The sequence below is a fragment of the Tetrao urogallus genome, assembly GCF_951394365.1.
Source record: "Tetrao urogallus genome assembly, chromosome: 16".
Classification (NCBI taxonomy): Eukaryota; Metazoa; Chordata; class Aves; order Galliformes; family Phasianidae; genus Tetrao; species Tetrao urogallus.
This window is the reverse complement of record NC_136829.1, coordinates 10,620,370-10,641,557: the sequence shown is the minus strand read 5'-3', so window position 1 is coordinate 10,641,557 and position 21,188 is coordinate 10,620,370. Positions and strand designations below refer to the sequence as shown.

The 21,188-nt window shown below is 54.2% G+C and overlaps 2 protein-coding genes across 2 annotated transcripts; both read right to left on the bottom strand.

Moving 5' to 3' along the window:
• Window positions 1–1,465: 1,465 nt before the first annotated feature.
• MYLK2 (myosin light chain kinase 2) lies at window positions 1,466–6,391 on the bottom strand (the record flags this gene model as incomplete). Its single annotated transcript, XM_079543352.1, has 11 exons — window positions 1,466–1,546; window positions 1,771–1,903; window positions 2,188–2,340; window positions 2,461–2,589; window positions 2,770–2,840; window positions 2,979–3,120; window positions 3,461–3,570; window positions 3,658–3,751; window positions 3,905–4,010; window positions 4,850–5,184; window positions 5,295–6,391. The coding sequence occupies 11 exons, from the start codon at window positions 6,389–6,391 to the stop codon at window positions 1,466–1,468; spliced, it is 2,451 nt and encodes an 816-aa protein (XP_079399478.1).
• A 6,125-nt stretch (window positions 6,392–12,516) lies between these two features.
• TPX2 (TPX2 microtubule nucleation factor) lies at window positions 12,517–20,687 on the bottom strand (the record flags this gene model as incomplete). The annotated part of the gene is made up of 17 exons (XM_079543579.1): window positions 12,517–12,627; window positions 12,969–13,156; window positions 13,801–13,912; window positions 14,476–14,622; window positions 14,766–14,942; window positions 15,560–15,658; window positions 15,872–16,088; window positions 16,593–16,731; window positions 16,847–17,018; window positions 17,433–17,590; window positions 17,926–18,059; window positions 18,471–18,593; window positions 18,722–18,772; window positions 19,256–19,387; window positions 19,912–20,020; window positions 20,249–20,374; window positions 20,585–20,687. The coding sequence occupies 17 exons, from the start codon at window positions 20,685–20,687 to the stop codon at window positions 12,517–12,519; spliced, it is 2,298 nt and encodes a 765-aa protein (XP_079399705.1).
• Between the last annotated feature and the right edge of the window lie 501 nt (window positions 20,688–21,188).

Genomic DNA, 21,188 nt, shown 5'->3' with positions numbered 1-21,188 from the left:
CTTTGCTAGGGCACAACTTCTTGAGCAGCGCTGAAGCCGTGAGGACACCTTTGTCTGTCTGCCTGTCCGTCTGCACATCCATTCATCCCCTTCCCACCAGCACCTTCCAGCCACGATCTGCACAAACCCTCCTGGAAGCACTGCCTGGGGCCACCCTCGCTGTCCTTCTGTCTCTTCTGCACAGGACAGGATGCCGTTCCCATCCCCTCACCTACCAGCAACGCTCGGTTCCCAGCTGCTGGCCGCACACCCGTGAGGCTCCATCGCCCCCGAGGCCAGCACTGGCCGTGAGGCTGCTCTCAGACCTGTACATTTATTTACAAGAAGCCGAGCACACCGGTGTGGGCTCTCCCGCGTCACGGCCCTCACCCCAGCTGCAGGGATGGGGAGCGTGGTGCCATTCCTGCGCCACGAGGTTGGGGCTCATGGGGGGACAAAGGAGGGGACGAGGGTTGGGTGGGAAGCGGAGCTGCGCCCGCGGCCCCGGCACGGCCATGCTGGCTGCGGGGGGACGCTGGCGGGCGGCAGTTCCTGTGTGTTGGTGGTCAGAGCTGAAGCAATCCTCCGGCGCGGGGGGAGCGCGGCCAGCTGCTCTGCATTAGGATGCCTTTATCTGGCGGGGACGTGTGAAGGAGCGGCCGTGCTGCTCCCCCGCTGGCAGCGCGGAGGGCAGGGGTGAGCAGCAACACAAAGGCTCCTTCTTCGCTCGCCGGCTCCCAGCTGGGGATGGATGCTCCTGGAAGCGAGCTCGGATGCTTCCTCCCTTCCTGTGCAGCCCTCCCGGCGAGCAGCAGCGCGGGGCCAAGTCCGGCTTCCTCCGGCGGGGAGGAGCGGCCGCAGCACCGGTCCTGTGCCAAGCGCCGGGGTGTGGATCCCCGCCTGCTTCAGCATCCCCGCACCGTGGCACTGGCATCGCTGCGGGAGAGGAGCCCAGCACTGCAAAAAGGGTCCAACGAAGCGATCGCGGGGCACTGCTGCAGCATTTACAAGCAGAGCTGAGCGCCAAGCGTGGGTGCGAGCGCGTGGGCTGCCCGTGCAGCGGGGCTCATCCTGAACCGCCCCAAAGGCAACTGAGAGAAATGCGAGCGTGGTGTGGGTGGGACATTGATGGGTGCGGGGAATGGCGGCTGCACGGCCGTGGCAATGAAGGGGGGAGCGTTGTGGGGATGCGGATGGTTCAGGCCCTGAGAGTCCATAAAGGTGGGAGCAGGTGAGGAGCGCACAGAGTCTGTGCTCTGAGCAGCCCCGCAGCACCCGTACCAGCGCAGCGGCCACGAGGGATGCGGCAGAGCTGGAGCGGGGCCGGGGGTGGAGCAGGGTCGGTGCCAGCCCTCTGCCCCACGGTGGGATGGATGCAGGTGGGGCCGCCCCCGTACAGATCCTGCTGCGTCCAGGAGCCGGACTCGGGCACGGCCCCAAACCCATAGTCTGGCCCGAGCTCACGGTGCTCAGCCCACACCCGTAATCAGACACCCAGCGCCGTCAGCGAGCCCGAGCTGGTGATCTTCCTGAAGCGGTTGGCGGCACACACCCCAATGAAGTTTTTCTGCAGAAGAGAAGAAGAGAGGCGTGAGTCCCACTGCAGACCTCTTGGTTGCACCCAGAGGGGCTCCCAGGGCTGGTTCAGGAACCCACCAGGAACATTCTGTCCTGAGCCCCTAAAATAAGCCCTTGGGATGCACCTGGGGGGAAACTGCCTGGGGATCCTCAAGCCTTCCCAGGCAGCGCAGCAGGATGACCTCAACCCCATCCCCTCCCATCCCTGCACACCTTCCAGCGCCGTCGCATGACGTATTTCTTGAGCAACACCTGGGACTTGAGGCGGCGGTTGCAGCGTTTGGCTTTCTCTGCCAGGTTGGTGAGCCAGGGGTGCTTCAGGCACTGCCCTGCACTCATCCGGGCGCTGCGGGGTGAGAGAGAAGCTGTCAGCCCACGGCCCCTGCCCACAGGCGGCCCCTTCCCGTGCCCCATCTGTGAGCCCTGGCATAGGCTGTGCTCCGGCCACCAGCCTTGAGGGCCAATGGGAAAAGCGGGTCACAAATGGTCCCACACATCTCATTTGGTAGCCCTAACAGGGACAAGCCGGTGGCTTTGGGGATGCCAATGGCCCCAAAACAAAGAATGGCACAGGGGTAGAGATGAGAGCACACAGGTGGGGGACCGCCGTGGCTGCCGCCAGCTCCGCACCTCTTGTCTTTGATGATGAGGTTGGAGACAAAGTCCTTGGCCTCATCAGAAACGCTCTCGAAGGTCTCCTCGTCGAAGTACCAGTTGGCTGCCAGGACGTTGTTGAGTGTTTCGGTGTCGTTGTCACCCAAAAAGGGGGAGAGGCCGCTGAGGCTGGGGGATTAGAGGGCCGGTGAGCAGAGGGTCTTGTGCTGAGGCACACAAACTCCCCTGCCTGCCAGCATGGGGACCACTGTGTGCCCAGGGGAGCAGGGGGGGATCAGCCCAACGTACAGCATGTAGGTGATGACTCCCATGCTCCACATGTCTGTGGAGTAGGAGACCTGCTCGTAGTTGACCACCTCAGGGGAGAGGAACTCAGGAGTGCCAAAGTTCACCTTCAGCTTCTCCTCGGGGTTGTACCTGTGGATGGGGCAGTGATTCAGCAGGGGGTGACAGGCTGTCCCCGAAGCAATGTCCCCCCTGGGAAAGGATGAGCCTGCTCCCATCAGGCTCTGCCCTTCCCATCCCCCAAACCCAGTCCCACCCTGAAGGGTGGGAGCAGGCATGGAAGGAGCCGAGGGAAGAAGGGGAGCACAGCACCTTCGAGCCAGCCCAAAATCAATGATCTTCACCATGTGCCCGGTGGCAGTGACACAGAGGATGTTCTCGGGCTGTGGGGACAAGGACAGGGGGTCAGCGGGGGGGGATGGGGACACGTCACCCACACCCAGGGCACAGCAGTGCTCCGTGTCAGTGCTGCCCAGAGCCTTGTGAGCCCCGTCCTTTCCAAAAGCCTCGAGTGAACTCACCTTGAGGTCGAGGTGCAGGACGCGCATGTGGTGCATGAAGCGGATGCCCTCGCAGATCTGCCGCACGAACACCATGCAGTCCACCTCTGTCAGGTGGTAATCGTCGTCGACGATCCGCTCAAAGAGCTCTCCGCCCTCCACGCTGTAGGCACAGGTAGATCCCTGCGTCACCGGGGGCTCCGTGTCTTCCTGTAGAACCCTGAGCCCCCAGCACCACGGGCACAGCCAGGGTGGGACGTGCATGCTGGGGTCATCGCCAGCCCCAACGCAGCCGTGCACAGTGTTGCCCCGAGACAGAGGTTGTCCCCAGAATAAGAAGGAAGGTGGGACAAGCAGTGCTGGGGACGTCCCTCGGTGCTGACCAGCTCTGCTTGGCGTGAGGCTGGCACCTATGCTCCATCCCCACGCATGGACACAGCCTCCCTGCCACGCTGCCCCTCACCCAGGCATCAGGCACCGTGCAGCACAGCCCCAGAACTCACAACTCCAAGAAGAGGATGATCTCCCGGGGCGTCTCGATGGCATCGTAGAGCTGGATGAGGTTGTGGTGGTTCAGCTGGTTCATCACGTCGATCTCCAACAGCACCATTTCCTGTGGCAGGACCCCCACCATGGCACTGCTGTCAGACCCAGCTGATCCCCAACTCCACATGCCCAAAGCCAGGCTCCCATCACAGACCTTGTCCTTGGCTCCCTGCTTCCGGATGACTTTGGCAGCCAACTTGATCCCCGTCTGCTTCTCCGTGCACGTGTGTACTTCACCGAATTTTCCCCTGAGGACAGAAAGGTGTTGATGGCATCACGGCTGCATCCCGCTCCCTGCACCCATCCTGCTGCAGGTCGGGGCAGTCCTGGGGGCTCGGAGCCCCCCCTGGGAGCCAAAGGGATTCGGGTGTCCTCAGCCCTCCCATCCCACTGCCCCTTACCCTCCTAGGATTTCCTTGGAGCTGAGGTTGTACTGGGAGCTGACGCTGCCCGTCCGCAGCGTGACGATGCGGTGCGCAAAGGGAGCGGGAGGAGGGGGGACATCATCTGCCGAGAGAGGAGGGGAGTGAGAGCAGCACTGCGTCACAGGGAGCCCATCGCTGGCACTCCCGGCTGCCAGCGTCTCGGGTGCTGCAAAAAGCACGGTCTGCCAGAGCCTGCCAGCAGCTGCCCCGGCACCTGCAGCACTGCCCTGCTGCATATCACCTTGCTGCATATCACCTTGCTGCGTGCCACCCTGCCATGTGTCCGCTCACCATCCGCCGGGCTACCATCCCACGTGTCACGCTCGCCCTCTCCAGGCCGCGCAGCTGTGCGTCACCCTCAGCGGACCACTCTCCTGCATGTCACACTCGCCCCCTCCATGCGGTACCTCGCTGCCTCCGTGCCACCATCCCTGTGTCACACTGCCCTTCTGTGCCACCACATCCCACTCACCCACCCAGGACAGACCCCACAACAACAGGAGCCCCACGAGCAGCCCCCAGCCAGGGGTCACCGCATCCCCCAGCCCTGCTGTGCCTCCCAAGGACGTGGTGCAGGACATCGGGACACGCTGTCCCCTGCCACCAGCCAGGCGGTGGCTGTCACTCCGGCCACGGGGACGGCTCCTGTCGCTTTGGGCAGCCCCGGGAAGCACGATGTGTGCCAGGCTGAGGCCGGGAGAAGCCTGGGGAGGAGACGCGCCGCATTTAGCCCTGTTTACAGTGAAACTGGAGCTTGAAGACTGCCGGGCGGGCCAGGAGCCAGCAGCATGAGCTGGCACCCCAGGAGGGCAGCAGCAGAGATGTGAATACACCGCAGGGCTGCTGCACCCCTGAGGGTGCTGGGGTGTCATCTCCACAGGGCTGAGGGCATGGCACAGATCTGCCGTGGCGCAGCCTTACCTAGAATCTCAAAATGGTCTTCCTTCCCAAAATCGGGGGTGAGGTAGGGGCTGGGTGGTGGCTCTGCCACCGTCGCAGCTGGCTGCCCCATGGCCCCAGGGCCCGGCTGCTCTGCATGCCCAGGGGGCTCTGACCCGAGCTGAGGCTGCTCCTCGGCACCAGGCAATGTCCTCTCCTGTGGAACGGCGGTGCTGCCCACAGGGACGGGCTGCTCTGGGGGCTGCAGATCCTCCTGGGCTGGGCTGAGCTCCACCAGACCCTCTCCTGCTGGTTCCATAAGGGTTTCCTCTGAGATTGTCTCCATCGCAGCCACCTCCAGCCTGAGCTGCTCCTCTCTGCAAGCAGGAGCGGGAGGTGAGCATCACCCTGAGCCCAGCCCCCAACCCTGCCCCAGGATGGGACCCATCCTAGGAGGACCCCATCCCAAAGGGTGAGCACTGGGTACCTCTGGCAGGTGGCCGGGCAGCTCAGGCTCTGCATCAGAGCTGGGCGTGTGGGCTCGGGTCCCCTCAGCGGCTGCTCCTTGTTTGTCTGCTCTGTGTTGGCCTCTTTTTCCACTTCACCCTGAGCCCCTGCAGCAGCCGGCGCCTCCTCTGTGGGCCCCTGCCCTCCATCCTCAGCCTTTGCTGCAGCTGGGGGCTTCTGTGCAGCATCTGTAGCCTTCTCCTTTGCAGGTGCTGTGGCTTTCTCCTTCGCAGTCTCTTTGCCTCCATCCTGAGCCTTTGTCACCATTGTATTTTTTTCCACCTTTGTGGGTTTCTTCCCTCCATCCTTTGCAGCAGCAGGGGTCTTCTCCTTTGCAGGCTGTTTTGCAGCCGGGCTTTTCTTTGCTTTTGCAGCATTTTTCCCTCCATTCTCGGCCTTCACAGCAGCCGGCTGCTCCTTCGCAGGCTCTCCCTCACCATGGGCTGGTGTTGCAGCTGAGGCTGCAGCTGAAGCCGCCTTTGCAGGCTTTATTTCTCCTCCAGCCCCAGCTCCTGGAGCACCTGGAGCATTCTCCTTTGGAGATTCTTCATGAGCCTCTGCTACAGCTGAGCCCTTCCCCTGTGCAGTCTCTGCTGTCTCTCCCTGGGACTCTCCCGTTGGGGTTTTCTCCTTCCCAGGCTCTTCCTTCCCTCTGTGGGTCTCTGCAGCCGAAGCCCCCTTCTTGGCAACTTCCTTTTCCCCACCACCCCCATGCTGTGCAGCATTTAGGACTTTCTCCTGCTCAGGCTGTGCCTTCCCTCCTTCGGGCTCAGCTTTCTCCCTCACGGCACCGTGAGCCTCAGCAGCAGCACCCGGAGCCGTCTCCTTCCCAGGCTCCTCCTTCCCTGCAGCAGTTGGCACTTTCTCCTGTGCGGGCTCCGCCGTCCCTCCACGTGGCTCTTCTGTAGCACCCACAGCCATCTCCATGGGCTCTTCCTTTCCTCCATTCTGAGCCCGGACAGCATTGGTGGCAGCAGCGGGGGCAGGCTGTGCTGCACTGGTCTCTGTTCCAGGGGGGGGCGCACTCCCAGACCCCCCCGCATAGGCAGTGCTGCCCGGCACGTCGTGCTGCTCCATGGGCTTGGGCGGCTGCCCCGGGTCGGCGAGGCTCCTGCAGGGAGAAGACATGAGTTGGGGGCACTGGGGAGCAGCGGGATGCACGTGGCTGCCACACTGCCGTGGTGCTCCGCTATCTGCCCCGCGGTGACTGATCAGCAGCCTGACACCGGCACCTGTTGTGATCACGGTGCCATGCGGACAGTTGGGGCAGCTGGGAGCCCATGGGTGCACATGTCCTGGTGTGACTGCCAGGTTGGCACTATGTGAGCCCCCAGCCCAGCTCTGTGAGCCTCCAGCCTGGCACTACAAACTCCCAGCCCAGCAGCATATTCGTACTCCACTTCCCACAGCCCTGACCGTGCTCAGCCACGAGCTCCGTTCTCCCAGGACCCAAAGCACGGCTCCCTGCATGTCCGTCTCTGAGGTGTGGGTGGCCCATCCCGGGAACAACCCCCCCAGCAACCCTTCTGGCCACGGAGCTGCTTTTACAGGGCTTCCCACAGCTTCTGCAGTGCCTTGTGCTCAACCCTGTGCCTTTGCGGTTCGGGTGAACCCACGGCCACCACGGAGCTGGTGACCCCGGTGACTGCACGGACCCCTCCGCCCACCCCATAGCCCCCATCTCCTTTACCTGGGGTCCCCGGGGCAGAGGGCAGTCAGGAGAGCAGCATCCGCGGTGTGGCAGCGCCTGGAGGGGAGCAGCCCCTTCTATACTGGGTGTAACGGAGCCGGATTAGTGCGGAGAGAGAGGGGTATCCTTTACACCAGCAGGAGCCGGCCCGCTTCGCCTTTCCCAGCACCTGTTGCTGCTGGAGCCCGTTCAAAGGACACGCCACTCTTCCATGTGCTCCCACCGGCCAGAACGCACACAAACAGCGAGCGGGAGCCGGCACACGGCCACCAGAGAGAGAGGGAGGGCTGGAGGTGGCCCCGTGCGGGGACTGCGCCGTGCCTCGCCGCTGGGGACAGCCCTTGGCCAGGGCGTGCTGGATGCTGCCCAAAGGACCGAGCGCTTCCAAGGCGCCCACAGGGAACACGGGGCAGTCACTGCATGGAGATGGCACTTGAGAGCCATCCATAAAGGTGCCACAGAGCTGCCGGTGGCTTTGCCCATTGGTGCCAACTCTCGGGGACAGTGGCTTTGGAGCGATGCCATGGGGTGCCACGGGCACAGCCAGCTCTGGGCATTGCTGCTGGGGACCAAGAAAGAAAGGGATATCCACTGGGAACTGAAGCAGCAGCCCATACCCCTGTCGTTTGGAAGCAGTCAGAAGGCACCGAGTTCAGAGTGCATGTCTGGGGATCAGGGGCAGAAACAAAGACACCGGGGCTGCTGCTGGGTGCACCACGAGCCCACGGTGCACAGCGGGGCTTTGGGGCTGATCGAGTCCCCAGGGCTGTGCCAGCTCCCTGCCCCGCTCCCAGCAGAGCCTTGCTTACTTTAAATCTCTGAAACCTAAGGTGAGGAAAGCGCTGCTCACAAGGGCACAGACATCCCCCGTCGCTCGGGTTTCTGCAGGGGGTGGAGGCGGTCAGTTGAGGCTTTCAGGAGGAACCCCCGGTAACAGGACCCGGCCCTCCCCTCTGGATGAGGGCGCTCCAATTATAACAGCTCCTAAAGCCGAGAGCACTGATTTATCACGCGGTGGCAGCCGGAGCACCAGCGCCCTGAGGAGGAAGGGCTCAGCCTTTTACCTGCATTGCTCCTTTGAGAGGGGACAGCAGAGCTCTTGGCTTGGTGACGCACCATAAAGTAGAGGGAGCAGGGGAGGGAGCCGCCCCAAGGCACACGGGGCCAAGGATTCGCTCCTGACCCGGCTCCTGCTGCCCTGCGCCGTCCCCAGGAGCACCACAGCTGCTGCTGCTCGGGCACTGCACGCAGTGTGGGTAGGGGGTGGCCCAGTGCTGGTCCTGGGGATCCCCTCCGGCAGAGAAGCCCCGGGAGCTGAGGGGTTGCCCTGGCACAGTGCGCACAAAGAGGTGGGAAGGGGCTTCAGGACCACCCGTGGCACCAGCACTGCTGTGCTCTCCCTCCTGTGGGCATCGAGGGAGAAGAGAGCTCTGTCACGCAGCAGTTTCTGCTCTCAGCACAAACCCTGCTGGCAAAAGGAGCTCTAAAACCAACCTGGGTGGGAAAAGCTCCAGGATAAGCCTATAAAAGACCCGGGCCATGCTCTTTTTTAATCAACCTCAGTGGAAAGCGCAGGGTGAAGCACCTTTTCAGGCGCATGGCTGCCAGTGGCCTCACGTCCCACTGCTGAATATCAAAGCAGAGCCCCACAGTGGGGCCAGCACTTCCTGTGCCAGGGGGATGCAATGCTCACAGTATGAGCAGATGTTAATGCTGGGCAATGGCTGCCCGTGAGCCTTTCCTCATCCTTAGCACCCATGAGATGCTCCCAGTGGCTGCAGGGCTGTGGCCGGGGTCAGCCATGGTCTGTGCAGGGCATGAAGAGCAGGATGCCAGGTGAGGATATGGCCACCACTGGAGGAAGCCCAAAGGCCTGGGGCAGGAAGGGCTGTGATCACATTTGCTTCTGCAGCAGAGAGGAGCAGTGAAAATACCCCCAGCACCCTGCTGCCCGCTCCGAATGGAAGAGACTGGGAAAGAAGCAGTTTTTCCTTCTCCTTCGCTGCTCGTCCCCAGGGCTGGGGTTCAGGGTGAGGCTTAAGCAAAAAAGAAAGCACAGTGTGGGGCTGGGAGCTGCTTCTGATAGCTCTGCACGATGCCAGAGCCTCAGGCATCTCCCACCACAACCACAACGCGAGCAGCAACAATCGCTCTGAAGGATGCAGCCTCACTGCAGCCCTGGCAGTGCAGGTTCATGGCTGCAGGCAGCCGGGCTGCACTCCCACGGCTCAGCTCCCCTCCTCCAGAGATCAAAGGCAGCGTCTGGTATTCGGCAGGGCACCAACGGGGTCACACAGGAGCGGATACGGCGCTTCCGCCACCCCATAAACGCGTGACGGCCGTGCTGGGGCAGCGTGGGCACGTGGGGCTTCGGGCAGCGCTGGTATCCACGGCTCTCAGGGACTGCACAGGGACAGCTCTGTCGTTGCCAGCCGATGGCCTGGCCTCCATGCATTGGTGCCAGGCGCCTGGAGGCACCTCCCTGCAGCCACGGGCTCACAGCGGGTGCCACCTCTGCACGGCACGCTTGGGAAGTGACTGAGGGCAAAGGAAGAGAGCTGCATCGCAACTCCGCAGGCCAGGAGCAGCACCCGGAGCTCAGCAAGCATCCTGGTTCATCCAATCTTAATCTCATTTAAGAAGCTGCTGGGGCACGGGAGGAAATTTCAGAAGGTGAGGAGCAAAGCTCTCGTGCTCTCTCAGCACAAACGTGGCTGTCTTAAAGAGGTGTGAAGGAAGAGCATGCTGCGGCTTGTTTTGGTGCTCCTACAAGACCATGTTTTGTAGGGAACGGGAAGCAAGCTGGATGAAGATGGCTGCCTCACAAGGAAGATTCGGAGTGCTGCAGGAAGGGCACAGCTGCTATACTCTGGGTTTTGGGGCACGGAGCTCCAATCTCTGCAGCTCGTAGAAGACAAACCAACCACCACTGGTGGTTCTCAGGCTGTAGGGTTTTTTTTTTTGCCTCCCCATTCAAGTACTCAAGCCATGGTCTACATTGGCTGCAACTGGAACGCAGGCTGTCGCAGGGAAGGCTGGCACAGCACCAAGCACACCGTTCCCAGGCGACGCGGTTGTCACAACTCCGGCAGCGTACTTTAACCTTTATGCTTTCCATGGGTAAGGAAGGTTCTTTGCACAGCCAAGCCCCATCCAGGAAACCCAACACCTCAGCTAAATCGAGCAGCAGGGCCGCGAGCAGAGCCCACCTGAACGCTGGCTGAACCACGGTAACACAAGCCAGCCTGCCTGTCCCCACAGGGACAAACCCAGACCTGTGGTCAACAGCTTCACTGCCTCTATGTGCGCTGCAGGCCAGCCACAGTCCTACCACGTTGGGTCTGATGGAGGTGAGAACAGACAGGGAGAAATCCCAACGCCATCAAGAGATGCTTTGCAGAGCTTCCAGCAGCTGAGAGCAGGCAGACAGAATCGAGGCCAGGGGTCTGACAGCGTAACAAAGCCATTTTAGTCAGGATCCTCTTTGCCAGCTGATAAAAATCCTCCTGTTCTCAGCTACCCTTCAACATAAAGCCCAGGAAAACATTGCCTTTCGTTCCAGCTCTAGTGGGAGTACAGCAAGTCACTGCACAGAAACAACAGGACTTAGGAAAAACAACGCTGGAGATTTGATGCTAGAATTTCTCCCCGCTCCAGTTCTCCATCATTATTCCTGCTCCCAGTCCCCCTCACCCTCCATGCACGCTCAAAGCTGATGAACTTTGAGTTGTGGTTCTGCCTCTTCCTCCCTGGCACGCAGCTCCCCCCCAACGCCCAGCATTTATTGCTTTCCAGCACATGGATGTTTTCCTCCTAATTAAGAGAGCAGCTTAAGATTCTGTACCCCATTCAGCAGCACTGCCTGCTGCCCCATGCAGCATGGCAGCTCCAGGCCCTCTTTCACCAAGTTTGCAGTTTATGGGGAATATAAGAGGCCATATCTGCAGGAAGAGATAATATCTTTTATTAGCCTCTGTGATATAGTTGGAAAAAAATGGCAAGCTGTCAGGCATACAACCCCTTTCTCAAGTCCAAAGCAGAAGCCATGTAAGGCCGTCACGGAAACACAGTTGCTCCATCATTCAGGGATCGCTGTCTGCTGCAGCTCAGCAGCCTCGTTATCCTGCTTGCCTTCACATTCTTCCACAGCTCATCAGCATTCAGGTTTCCCTCTGACTCGCCACGAATTCACAGCTCCAGCAGCCCACGCGCTGCCTGCTTCACAGGAACTGGCACTGGGGGCTGGAGGAGTTTCTTGGTGGCACATTCAAAGTCCCAGTTTCTGTGTCTGGCAGCTCAGATGGAACAGCTCCACCGCGCCAGCGCTAAGCTTACGGCACACTGAGAAAAGGCTGCACACCTTTGGTCAGGGAGAGCCGTGCAGACCTGAGCATTTTCAGGAAGAAGTGATGAAGAGCACGCTCACACGCTGCTCTTGCATTCTGCAGACCACGGGGCAGCACCATTCAACCACACACAGATCTCGAGGCCCTCAGTCACTTTCTAACTGCACGGTACCTAAGAGAACACACACCCACAGCCAAGCAAGAACCTCCAGGTACAGTGAATGCCCAGCTTTCAGTTGAGCTCTCGTAGGACTTCCTGCCCCTATCAGTTCTTCAGAGAAAAGCCTGCAGTCTTACACACCTTGAAATTCTACCGCGATGCTAAGGGATCATCTGAATGAGCTTTAATCTGGATTTGAACATCTCTTCACAACGCTGCAATTTTTGTCCTCTAGCACCTCAGACCATTCGGTCTATATTTAGTTTGGCTGTGCTAGACTGGCCAGGAGACAATGCATCTTTAGCCAACATAGCTGTGCTGGCACAAGCCAGGGAGGCAGCAAAACAGCAAGAGTCATTTGCCAGTTAACTGGTTCCCCAAATAGAATGACTTCAGTTATAAAACAGCAGAAGGTTTAATGCTCTACCACACACAGAACTACTTTAAAGCAAGACAAGACAAATATCAGCGTTCATCTAAACATCATGACAGACCTCCGACACGCTGGCTTGTGGAAGTCTCGTATTATTCAACACGACTCAAACTTAATATATTGTAAAAGCCTAAGAGACAGCAAACTGAAATCAATACTTAGGTGTACAAAGGCAAGGCAGCTCTTCCAGGCGCGCACAGCCCCGCAGGTTCAGAGTGTCCTTTAAGAAAAGCTCTCTTGGAACGAGACTGAGCCTGCTAGCAAGAGACAGCAGTCAAATTATGACTTTTTTTTATTTAGTTTAAGTACACAATGTTTGTATGCAATATAAAAACCTGGTTTAGTCTTGGGAGACTAAGATGTCTAGATGTAAAAAGGAGGCCAACGGAGGCTGCGTGGCTCTCAGTGTGCTGTGCCTCTGCCATCTGCCTCAAACGGAGTCAAACCACTCAAACGATAACGGAGCCAAGTGTGGCTGCTGAGACCGAGGGGATCCACAAACAACTGCTCCTCCTCTGCACGTCAAGGGGCAGAGCAGGATGTGCTGTACTCCTGCTATCACAAGGATGCATGTCAGCATCGGAATCTGTCCGAGAAGTTTGGAGATTTGGGCATAGTCAGCGGCTGCTCACTGGGCTTCACTTCTACGCTGCGGTATCTGCGTATGGGGTTTGCCTTGTGAACCTGGAAAACCAACGTCAGCGTGAAGAAACGGCTGCGGTTATGATGAAGCTGAAACATGCAGGCCAGACATCTGATCTGCCCTGGTCACTGGAGTGAGGCACGAGGAGCACAAGACACCGAGGCTGTGGGTTTCACTAGGATTATTCCACTCCACACGCGTACAGCTCCAAAATCAGTTCTCAGCCACCTTTTCAGTTTTTACTTTTAAGCTGGGACATCAGTAAGGAGGCTGTGACAGGGAGACTTGAAAATACAGTCTTAAAGCGGTTCAACACTGACATTAGCTCATTTAGTACACTCACACATTCCTTTGGGTCCCTGTTTAGAATGAGTTCACTTACCAGTTCTTGTCTTAGCTTAGCAATTTCTTCCTTTTCACGTTCCTCTTCTTGCTGTCTGACTCGTTCTTGAAGCTTCTCTCTTCTGGCTTCTAGGTTTGCCAATCGCTTTTCAAACTCCTGTCGCTCTTTAGCTCTTTTTTCTGTTGCCAGCTCAAAGCTTTCAGGAACTACAGAACCAGAAAGGCTCTCTAAGTTTAGAAATAGAGGGAATAACATTGGTGCAAAGGCAGTCAGGTAAAGCAGAGCAGTACTAATATCAAGAAGCAGCCTCCCTATGGAGAGCTTCATCCTGTGAGGGTAGTTAGTAGACACTTCTGGGGTTCCAGCTTACAGTCCAACATGAGTAGCACTAACGCAGGCACTGCCCATGCCACAGGTGTTCTCACAGGAGGGAGCAAGCACACAGTGGTTAGAACAAACAAGTTTTTGACTCCTGTACCCTATGAAGTTTCTAGCTCCACATAAACTAAGTTGTAGATGCATTCATCTCATTACAAATGGGAAGAAAAGACTGACAGCTGCTGCAGAATTGCCATCTGTCTCTACAGGGAGCTCCTTGCATACTGTTTACCCTTGTCCCAAGCTAGCACACACATCAATCATCCGCCAATTGTAGCATAGCTGTTAAATACAGCTGCCATGTTGGCGTGGGCCAGGGGGGCAGCGGAGAGGAAACTCCCCCACACTCCCCAGGGAGGCAAGCTGTTAGGGAATTAGTTAAGTGCACAGCACCCCTGGCTGCACTGATAAAGAAAGAGGCATCAGCCAGCCTAAGCATCACTAATTGCATCAGTTCTGAGTTACAACCAAGCCTAGGTAGCAAGTACTGTACCTGATAACATCTTATTTTCCTTTTTAGGCACAAAAGGCTCCTGGTACACCACTACGTTGGGACGAGCTTTAAAACATGCTGCCTCCTTCTGCTTTTTCAAGTCTTTTTCAAGCTGCATGAGAAGAGAACCCATCAAGTGCCAGGAATAACAAAAACACCATCTTTCCCCCCCCCACAGAATTCAGCACTCCAGACACTGGAAAAGCCAGGCTGCCTTCAGATTGGATCACTTGCACTGAAAACATTATTAAAGCCAAGAAGATGTGTCACTTGTTGCCTGCCAGTTACTTTTGGGAGGAAAAAAAAAAGAAGCTCAAACAGTTTCAGATCACAGACCAGGATAATCTTCAAGTTTCCACTGCAAACTTGACGTGAGAAAAGCAATATATTATTCATACATCAATAAATCCTTCAGCACAGAGATGGTCAAAGGGATTCAGCAGCACATAGCTGCTGCTTAGCAGATACCCCACAGCTGTTCATGCAGTCATGGGAAGCCCATCACCCACTGTAACGGGTGAAAGAAACCCAAATCACCAGTCCCTTACTCACAGTAAAATCCCATGCCAAGTACAGAGCAATCCATTCAACTTATACCCTGATCTCAAGTGCTGAAGCCGAGCTCAACCCCAGCTACTTTCAGTCTGCTCCTATGTGTTACCTTTGTTATCTTACCTGCTGTTTCCAGCTCTGTTGCTTGGCAGCTCCCCGCTCGTCAATCTGTAGATTGAATGGCTCAGGCTGAGTTGGGGTTTTGACCTTCTTTTCTGGCAGCTTCACGTGGTCAAAATAAGGCAGAGGTAACGCCTTGAACTTTGGCACCTAAAAGAAATAGCTTGAAGTATTCCTTGCCCCTTCTGCAAACGCATAAAGCTTGGGATGCTTAACAGACAACAGCAAGAAGCAAGTCCTGCAACAAGCTTCCTACTTATGAGGTGGAACACAGGGTGCTTTCTAGCTCTTACCTCTTCCTTCTGCAATTCTTCTATTTTTTTCTCTTTTTGTATTAGCCGCTCTCTGTCACGGGAATCAAAAGAGAAGGGGCAAACTTCCACATGCCTCTGTTCTGGCATTTTAGGTTTGAAAGGCACTCCGTAGTGTGGCATAGGGTGAGCTTTGATCACAGGGGCAACCTCCTTTTCCTAAAGTGATAGCAGTGTTAGGATCTGACGCACAGCACTCTGCAGCAAGGTTACAACTCAGGCCCCAATGTCTAGAATCCCTGTAGTAAGGGTCAGAATAACTTCAAGAAAACACTTTTGATACCACAAGAAAGTAATAAACCAAGTAGCACCAATATACAGGCATGGTTGGACAACATTTGATGCCTCATTTGGCTCTTAACCCAACTCTGGGTGTATATAATTTGAACCATCTCCTTCAGTAACCAGAGTGAGACAGCGACTAAGCTGAAAGGGAAGTGCAAAATCCGTCCTTCTCAAATAGAGAAAGCCAATATCCTTTATTCTCTGGAACTAAGCAGTTTACTTTCCCCATTTGCAGAGCAACTCATCTAACAGCCTAGGCAGTGTCCTCATGTTTTAAGAATTCTGCTCTTCCCCAAGAGAATTCACTTTCTGTGAAATGAGTGCCAGTAATTCAATCTTTAGCAAAGAATAGTGCCCACTGGGGGACTGCCTAGCAGGAGGAAAGGGCTGGCCAAACCAGAGCATCACACCAACCAGCAAACATGGCAGGATGACTGAGGCAGTCACCAAGGTGGAAGAGGAAGGCTTTACAACAGCACATCCACAGTTACCTTCTCTTCATCTCTGCTAGTCACTCGGGTTCTGCTTTTCAAGGCAAAGACTGGAGACTTGGGTACAGTAACAGGAAGCACTTTCTTCTCTGGAACACCCTGTTCAAGACAGACAGTAAGGAGTCAACTCCAATCAACAAAAAAATGCCACAGATAAGCAGTCTTACATATTGCATTCATTGCTGTCCTTTGTTCTTACTCAATGACAGACAGCATTTACTGCAGACAATTAAATACACAATGAAACATAGCTGAGGACACTTTGAAGCTAGTTGTCACCTCAGTCCTAATTCTTGGGTATTATAAACTCACCACAACGTCCTCCAGGATTTTAGTTGGACACGGCCTGGAATGAAATTTGAAGTGCTCCTCTTCCTGCTGTTTCTTATTCTCACGGTCCTGAATTCTTTTCTCTATTTCCAACTCAAAGCCAATTGGTTGTGTGAGTTCCTTCACTGGGGGTTTCTTGGGCAGGATTGGCCCACCCTCCAAAATTTTGTGATCCAGCTCCCGTGCTTTGAATTTGTACCTACACAGGGATGACAAACAGTCACCTACACACTGCATGCAGCTCCTAGCAAATGGCTTCTCATGGCATAAGTCAGCAGCACTCGGGTTGTGCCACACGCATGCATTGCTTTGTGTGCAGCTCTAGTTGGCAACTCCTTGGCTTTTGGAAAAAGCAAGACTTCAAGGACCACCTCAAGGATTGCATTCTTAGAAATCCAAAATTTAGTTTACAGGAGAGTTTTAAGCTGTATGCAGATTATACATTGGTGCTATATCAGATTGCTTTTACTAATCATAAGCTGCACTCAGCAACCATCTCTTCTTGAAGACTCTCTTCTTCAAAATAAGTTGGCTGCTTTTATATCCTTACATTAACTACCCCAGGATTGTGCATGACACCAAGAAGCTGAAGTGTTTTTATGGTTCTTTCACACATACACACACAAAAAAGGGTCTTAAGATGCAGTATTTTGTTCCAGTGACAAGCAGTTCTCTCAGAGGATCAGAACCAGCCTTTACTTACTGTTGAATTTTCTCAATTTCCTCTGCTTCTAGTTCTGCTGCACTCTTGCAGGCAACAGGTCTGAAGCGGTGCTTTGTTTGAAGCACTGGTGTTTTAGGGTTGGTAAGTCGAGCTTTCACTGGCTTTGCAGGAGCTGGGCCTAAAATTCAAGTAACAGAGCTGAGCAGTTAATGGCAAGGCAGACTGCTTGCCCAGCAGAGTAAGCAGAGAGTCTCTGTGCAGTTTCCTGGCTGTATGTGTACAGGTTTGCTTACCCTCATCAGATTTCCTGCTCCTCAAATGGTAACGAGAGGGTGTGCGTTTCTGGAATGCTTCAACCTGCTGAGCAAGGGACACGTACTCAGATGAGGTGTCTTCCAGCTTTCTTTTGCTTCCCGTGGACAGATTGAAAGGTTTGGGGACAGTGGGTCCCTTTGGCATTCGCATCTGGAGAAAGAAACAAGATTGCAGTCATTATGGCCATTTAACAGAACGATGTGAATCAGAGAGAGAAGGAAGCTGCAATTTCTTCCCCTTATTTAGAAAGGGGACAACATTTAATGTGACACAAATCTCTGAGCACGCATGATAGCCATACCAAAAACTGTACAAGGGAGAAGACTGAAGCATAACATGTAGCAGCTAATAGATCCAATACTGAAGGGCCCAGCTTTGCAAAAGCATCCTTTAGCATCTTGTGCAGTGCAGGCACACAGTAAGCCAACAGTTACAGACACACCACTCTCACCTCTCAAGAATTTACCAGCTGAGAGATACCAGCAGCACGTGTTGCAAAAGCAAAACAAAGGAAAGTAGTGTGCAGAATTACTCAGCTGAGTGCTGGCAATATCAGGTTCTTACTGGAGAAGGAGGATGCTTCCTCAGCACTGCTGCAAAATCCACTTCCTTGTACTCCTTCTCAGGCTGGCTTTCCACATGTTGCTTAATTCTATTCTCTGTGCAGAAATGGAAGTCAACTGGCTTCGTTACTTGACCAACAGCTCTCTTCACAGGTTGTCCTAGGGAAGAAGAGCATGTAAGGACTGGAAACCTTTTGGGGTGGGATCAGAGGAAGACTTTTTTGGGAAGGGGGAAAAAAAAAAAAAACACCAAAAACATTCCCTAATATCTGGTGAAGTTTTTAAAGAACTTATTTAGAATCTTTCAGAACATGACAAAATAAAACTTTGTTTCCAGGAAGTTTAAGGAGAAACATACATAAAAGCCACCTAAACCATAACATGTAGTACAAAGTCCGGAATGCTTGCTTTCCAAAAAATACCTGCACAGCTTCATGCAGCACTCTCCTCATGAGCCCAGCACAGGCTCAGCTTGCAATTCAGCTGGAGCTCACCTGTTCCAGCAATAGCTGCCTTTAGGGACTCCTCATTCTTCTTCCGCAGCTCCATGACCTCTCGCTGCAGCTGCTGCATCTTTTCCAACTCCTGCTCCTCTGTACTCTTCAGCTTGCCAGCAGTATTGGTCCTCCTGCAGAAGCACAAAGACTGAGATATTCCCTTCCCTGGTTATCGGCATATTAGTGGACAGGAACATGCTCATCTCTGAGCTCACTGCAGAAGCACCACTCTTCCTACAAGTAGATTATTTAGAAAATACCTGTTGGGATTTTGTTTCCTCTGCCACCCCACGTAGCCATTTGTGGCACACACATTTGGTCAGAACAACTTTTTTCCCCCTCAAAATTAAAGGGAAAGTTTTCCTTTGCACAGGAAGAGTCGGTGAAGTATATTTCATGGTAACATTGTTGCCTTGATCTCCTATTTACCAGGTGCAATGCCATGGCACTCTGAATTGAAGTTAGAAACACTACAGCAAGGATTGTCACCTAAATCAACCATCATGAGCAAAGACAAGCTTCAGCCACAGCAAATGACCTACTTTAACATTGTTGGCGTGGAGGGCACGGTCAGTTTGTTTTTCCCTCTTGCTGGGGACAGGTCAGGATGATGCAAAAGCTCCTTCTTTGGGGATCCATCTGTCAGCTTCTCCTTGCTGCTAGAACTGAAGCGACGAGCTGTTAGGGCAAATCACCGACTGCCACGCTCTAAACAAAAGATCACCTGCAGCTCTCACCATCCCACACAGCATCCCAACACCCAGTGAGTTAAGATATGCCAGATGGGCCTTACCTCACCACGGGCCCAGGCACAGACCGTTTAGTTTTCCCTGGCACCCTACGGCTGTAGAAGGGAAGATTATTTACTGAGTTTTTGCAACTTCAGCTTTTCCTTCTGAGGAGGTAAACATGCTGTACTTCATCCTGGCCCTAAGCTTATGGATAAGTAATACCTCAGCAGCTAAGCAAACCTGATAAATATTTTAGCTGTGACTCCCCCGACACTTACGACTAATTGGTGACCTCCTGTCAGACAAGCGAAGCCAAATTCCAGCTAGCTGACAGACACTGAGTATGTAATAAAAAGCTTCAGATTCCCAAGCTTGTTTCATTCACACCTTCACCATCAGAGCACTGAATTCACGTCTTACAGACATTTCTCCTCACCTATGAGACCGCTGTCCAGGAGCCAGGCTTTGGTCTCCTGCCCCTAACCTCCAGAACAGCTCTGAGAACCAAAGAACCCTGCCAGCCAAGTGGAAATCCTTTTGAAAGGAAATATTTTCAACCTCTTTCTCAGCCCCAAACAGAAGCTCTGATGACATACATTCTCATTTTTTTCAGGGGTGGAGCCTCTTCCTTGTTAGCCAACGCAGCATCATTTTTCTCCACTTTCACTGCAGCTGGCTGTTTGCGTTGCTGTGTTTTCCTTTGCTTTGCAGCTGGTCTTCTGCCCGCTCTGCAGTGGAACAGAAAGCAGAGGTCAGCTTTCCCACCAGGTCCAAAAAGACTTGCGATCAGTACAGCACCACATCAGTGCCTTCCCCACTCCAACACGCTGTGTGCTTAATCTAACGGGCCAAATGCAGCATAAATGTCTTCAGTTGTCAATCCACAAACATAAGTCTATGGTGTATACAAGTGTACAGAACCCCTTGATACACATCAACAAGTTCTGCCCAACTCATAAACAAAGAAACTTTATAAGTCACCTCAGTTTCAGATATCCTCACATTCCAGAAGCTCCCAGTGCCACAGAGTCTCATTTGACAAATGTGAGACACTGCATTGCATTGCCACCCCTAGAGATTACCCTTCCAGCTTAGCAAGCAGATCAGCTATCCCAAAACACAATCCTTGAGCTAGAGAGCATTAGTCCCTCGGGACAACCCCAAAACAACTAGAACTGCAAACACTGAGAGTAAGGACCTGCTTAATCACACTGCTATCAAGCTTCACACAAACTAAATACCAGTATTTCACCTTTGAGGGGCCTCAGCAGGAGCTTTCCAGCTTGTCAGGGATCCAGCAGTACTCTGAGGAACCACATTGCTCTCTGATACTTCTGCTCCATCCTCTTCACAGCTTTCATCTGAGAACAGCAACACACATCAGCTTACACACACACACACACACACACACACACACACACACACACACACACACACACAGAGTAGAATGCAAAAATGAAGCCACAGGAGACTTTGCTACACAGCAATATAAGAAGATGCTTCCAAAATAGCCAAACTGAGGCTTTTCCATTTCCCTCGTGAAAAACAGGTAAAATTTATCCCCTCCTCCCCACCCTGTGCCAGCTTACTCTTTGTTATTCCTTGTGATGTGAGAGGAAAAAGAATGAGAGGAGGCTTTGAAAAAGCAGGACTGTTCTGCAAGACCTTTGCCAGATTTTCTGCAGGAGGGATATTCTCCAGGTTGGCTTGCTGGTCTGTGAAGAAAAGGAAGGAAGACTTTCATTATATACACTATATTTGAAGTTCATAACAATACCTCTGAATACCATTACGATGCTATGATGAAATCCATTGATGAATGATGCAGTCAATAACGACTCATCCACTGGCACAGAAGCCAACCAAGCATCACAGCAAGCCCTCATCCAACGAGGAAACAAACCAAGGAGTTGGAAACAACTTACCAAACCAGGAGTCTGCATTGTGCACATCATCATCGCTTAAAGTCGCAAAGTTGATGCAGGGGTTTGGGACATCGAAGGAGTAGCGAGACCCTGAGCGAGCCATCTTCACACCGCCCCTGGGAGGCCTCCACCCGCACTGCTCAACCCTGCAGACAACAACAATTGTCACTTGTTACACCAGATCCCAGCACAGGTGTCCACTCCTGCACTCTTACTAGAGACAAAGGTATCTTTTGGTATGTTTTCCCATCTTGCAATTCACGGCCTTAGGGCAGGAGGGCTCACAAGCAGCACAGGTTTGAAAACATCGAGGCTAAACTGCAGAAGTTCTCTGTGTACCTGGCAGGGCTAGAGATGTATTTCCACAAGGAAGTGAAGCACAAAGCTTTTTCACACAGTGACCCATCTGCTCTTTCCTCCCTCTCCACACACAGCAAAGGGGACCAGATTTGTTACCAGATTTGATGCACAGAGCAAAAGGCTGACAACCAGGTGGATTCCAGAGCACAGCACAGCTCCGCCTTTCTCCCTCTGCAACACTACAAACAAGAGCCAATAACACAGAGAAGCTCCAGCGTGGAGAACACTGATTTCCAAAACAGAA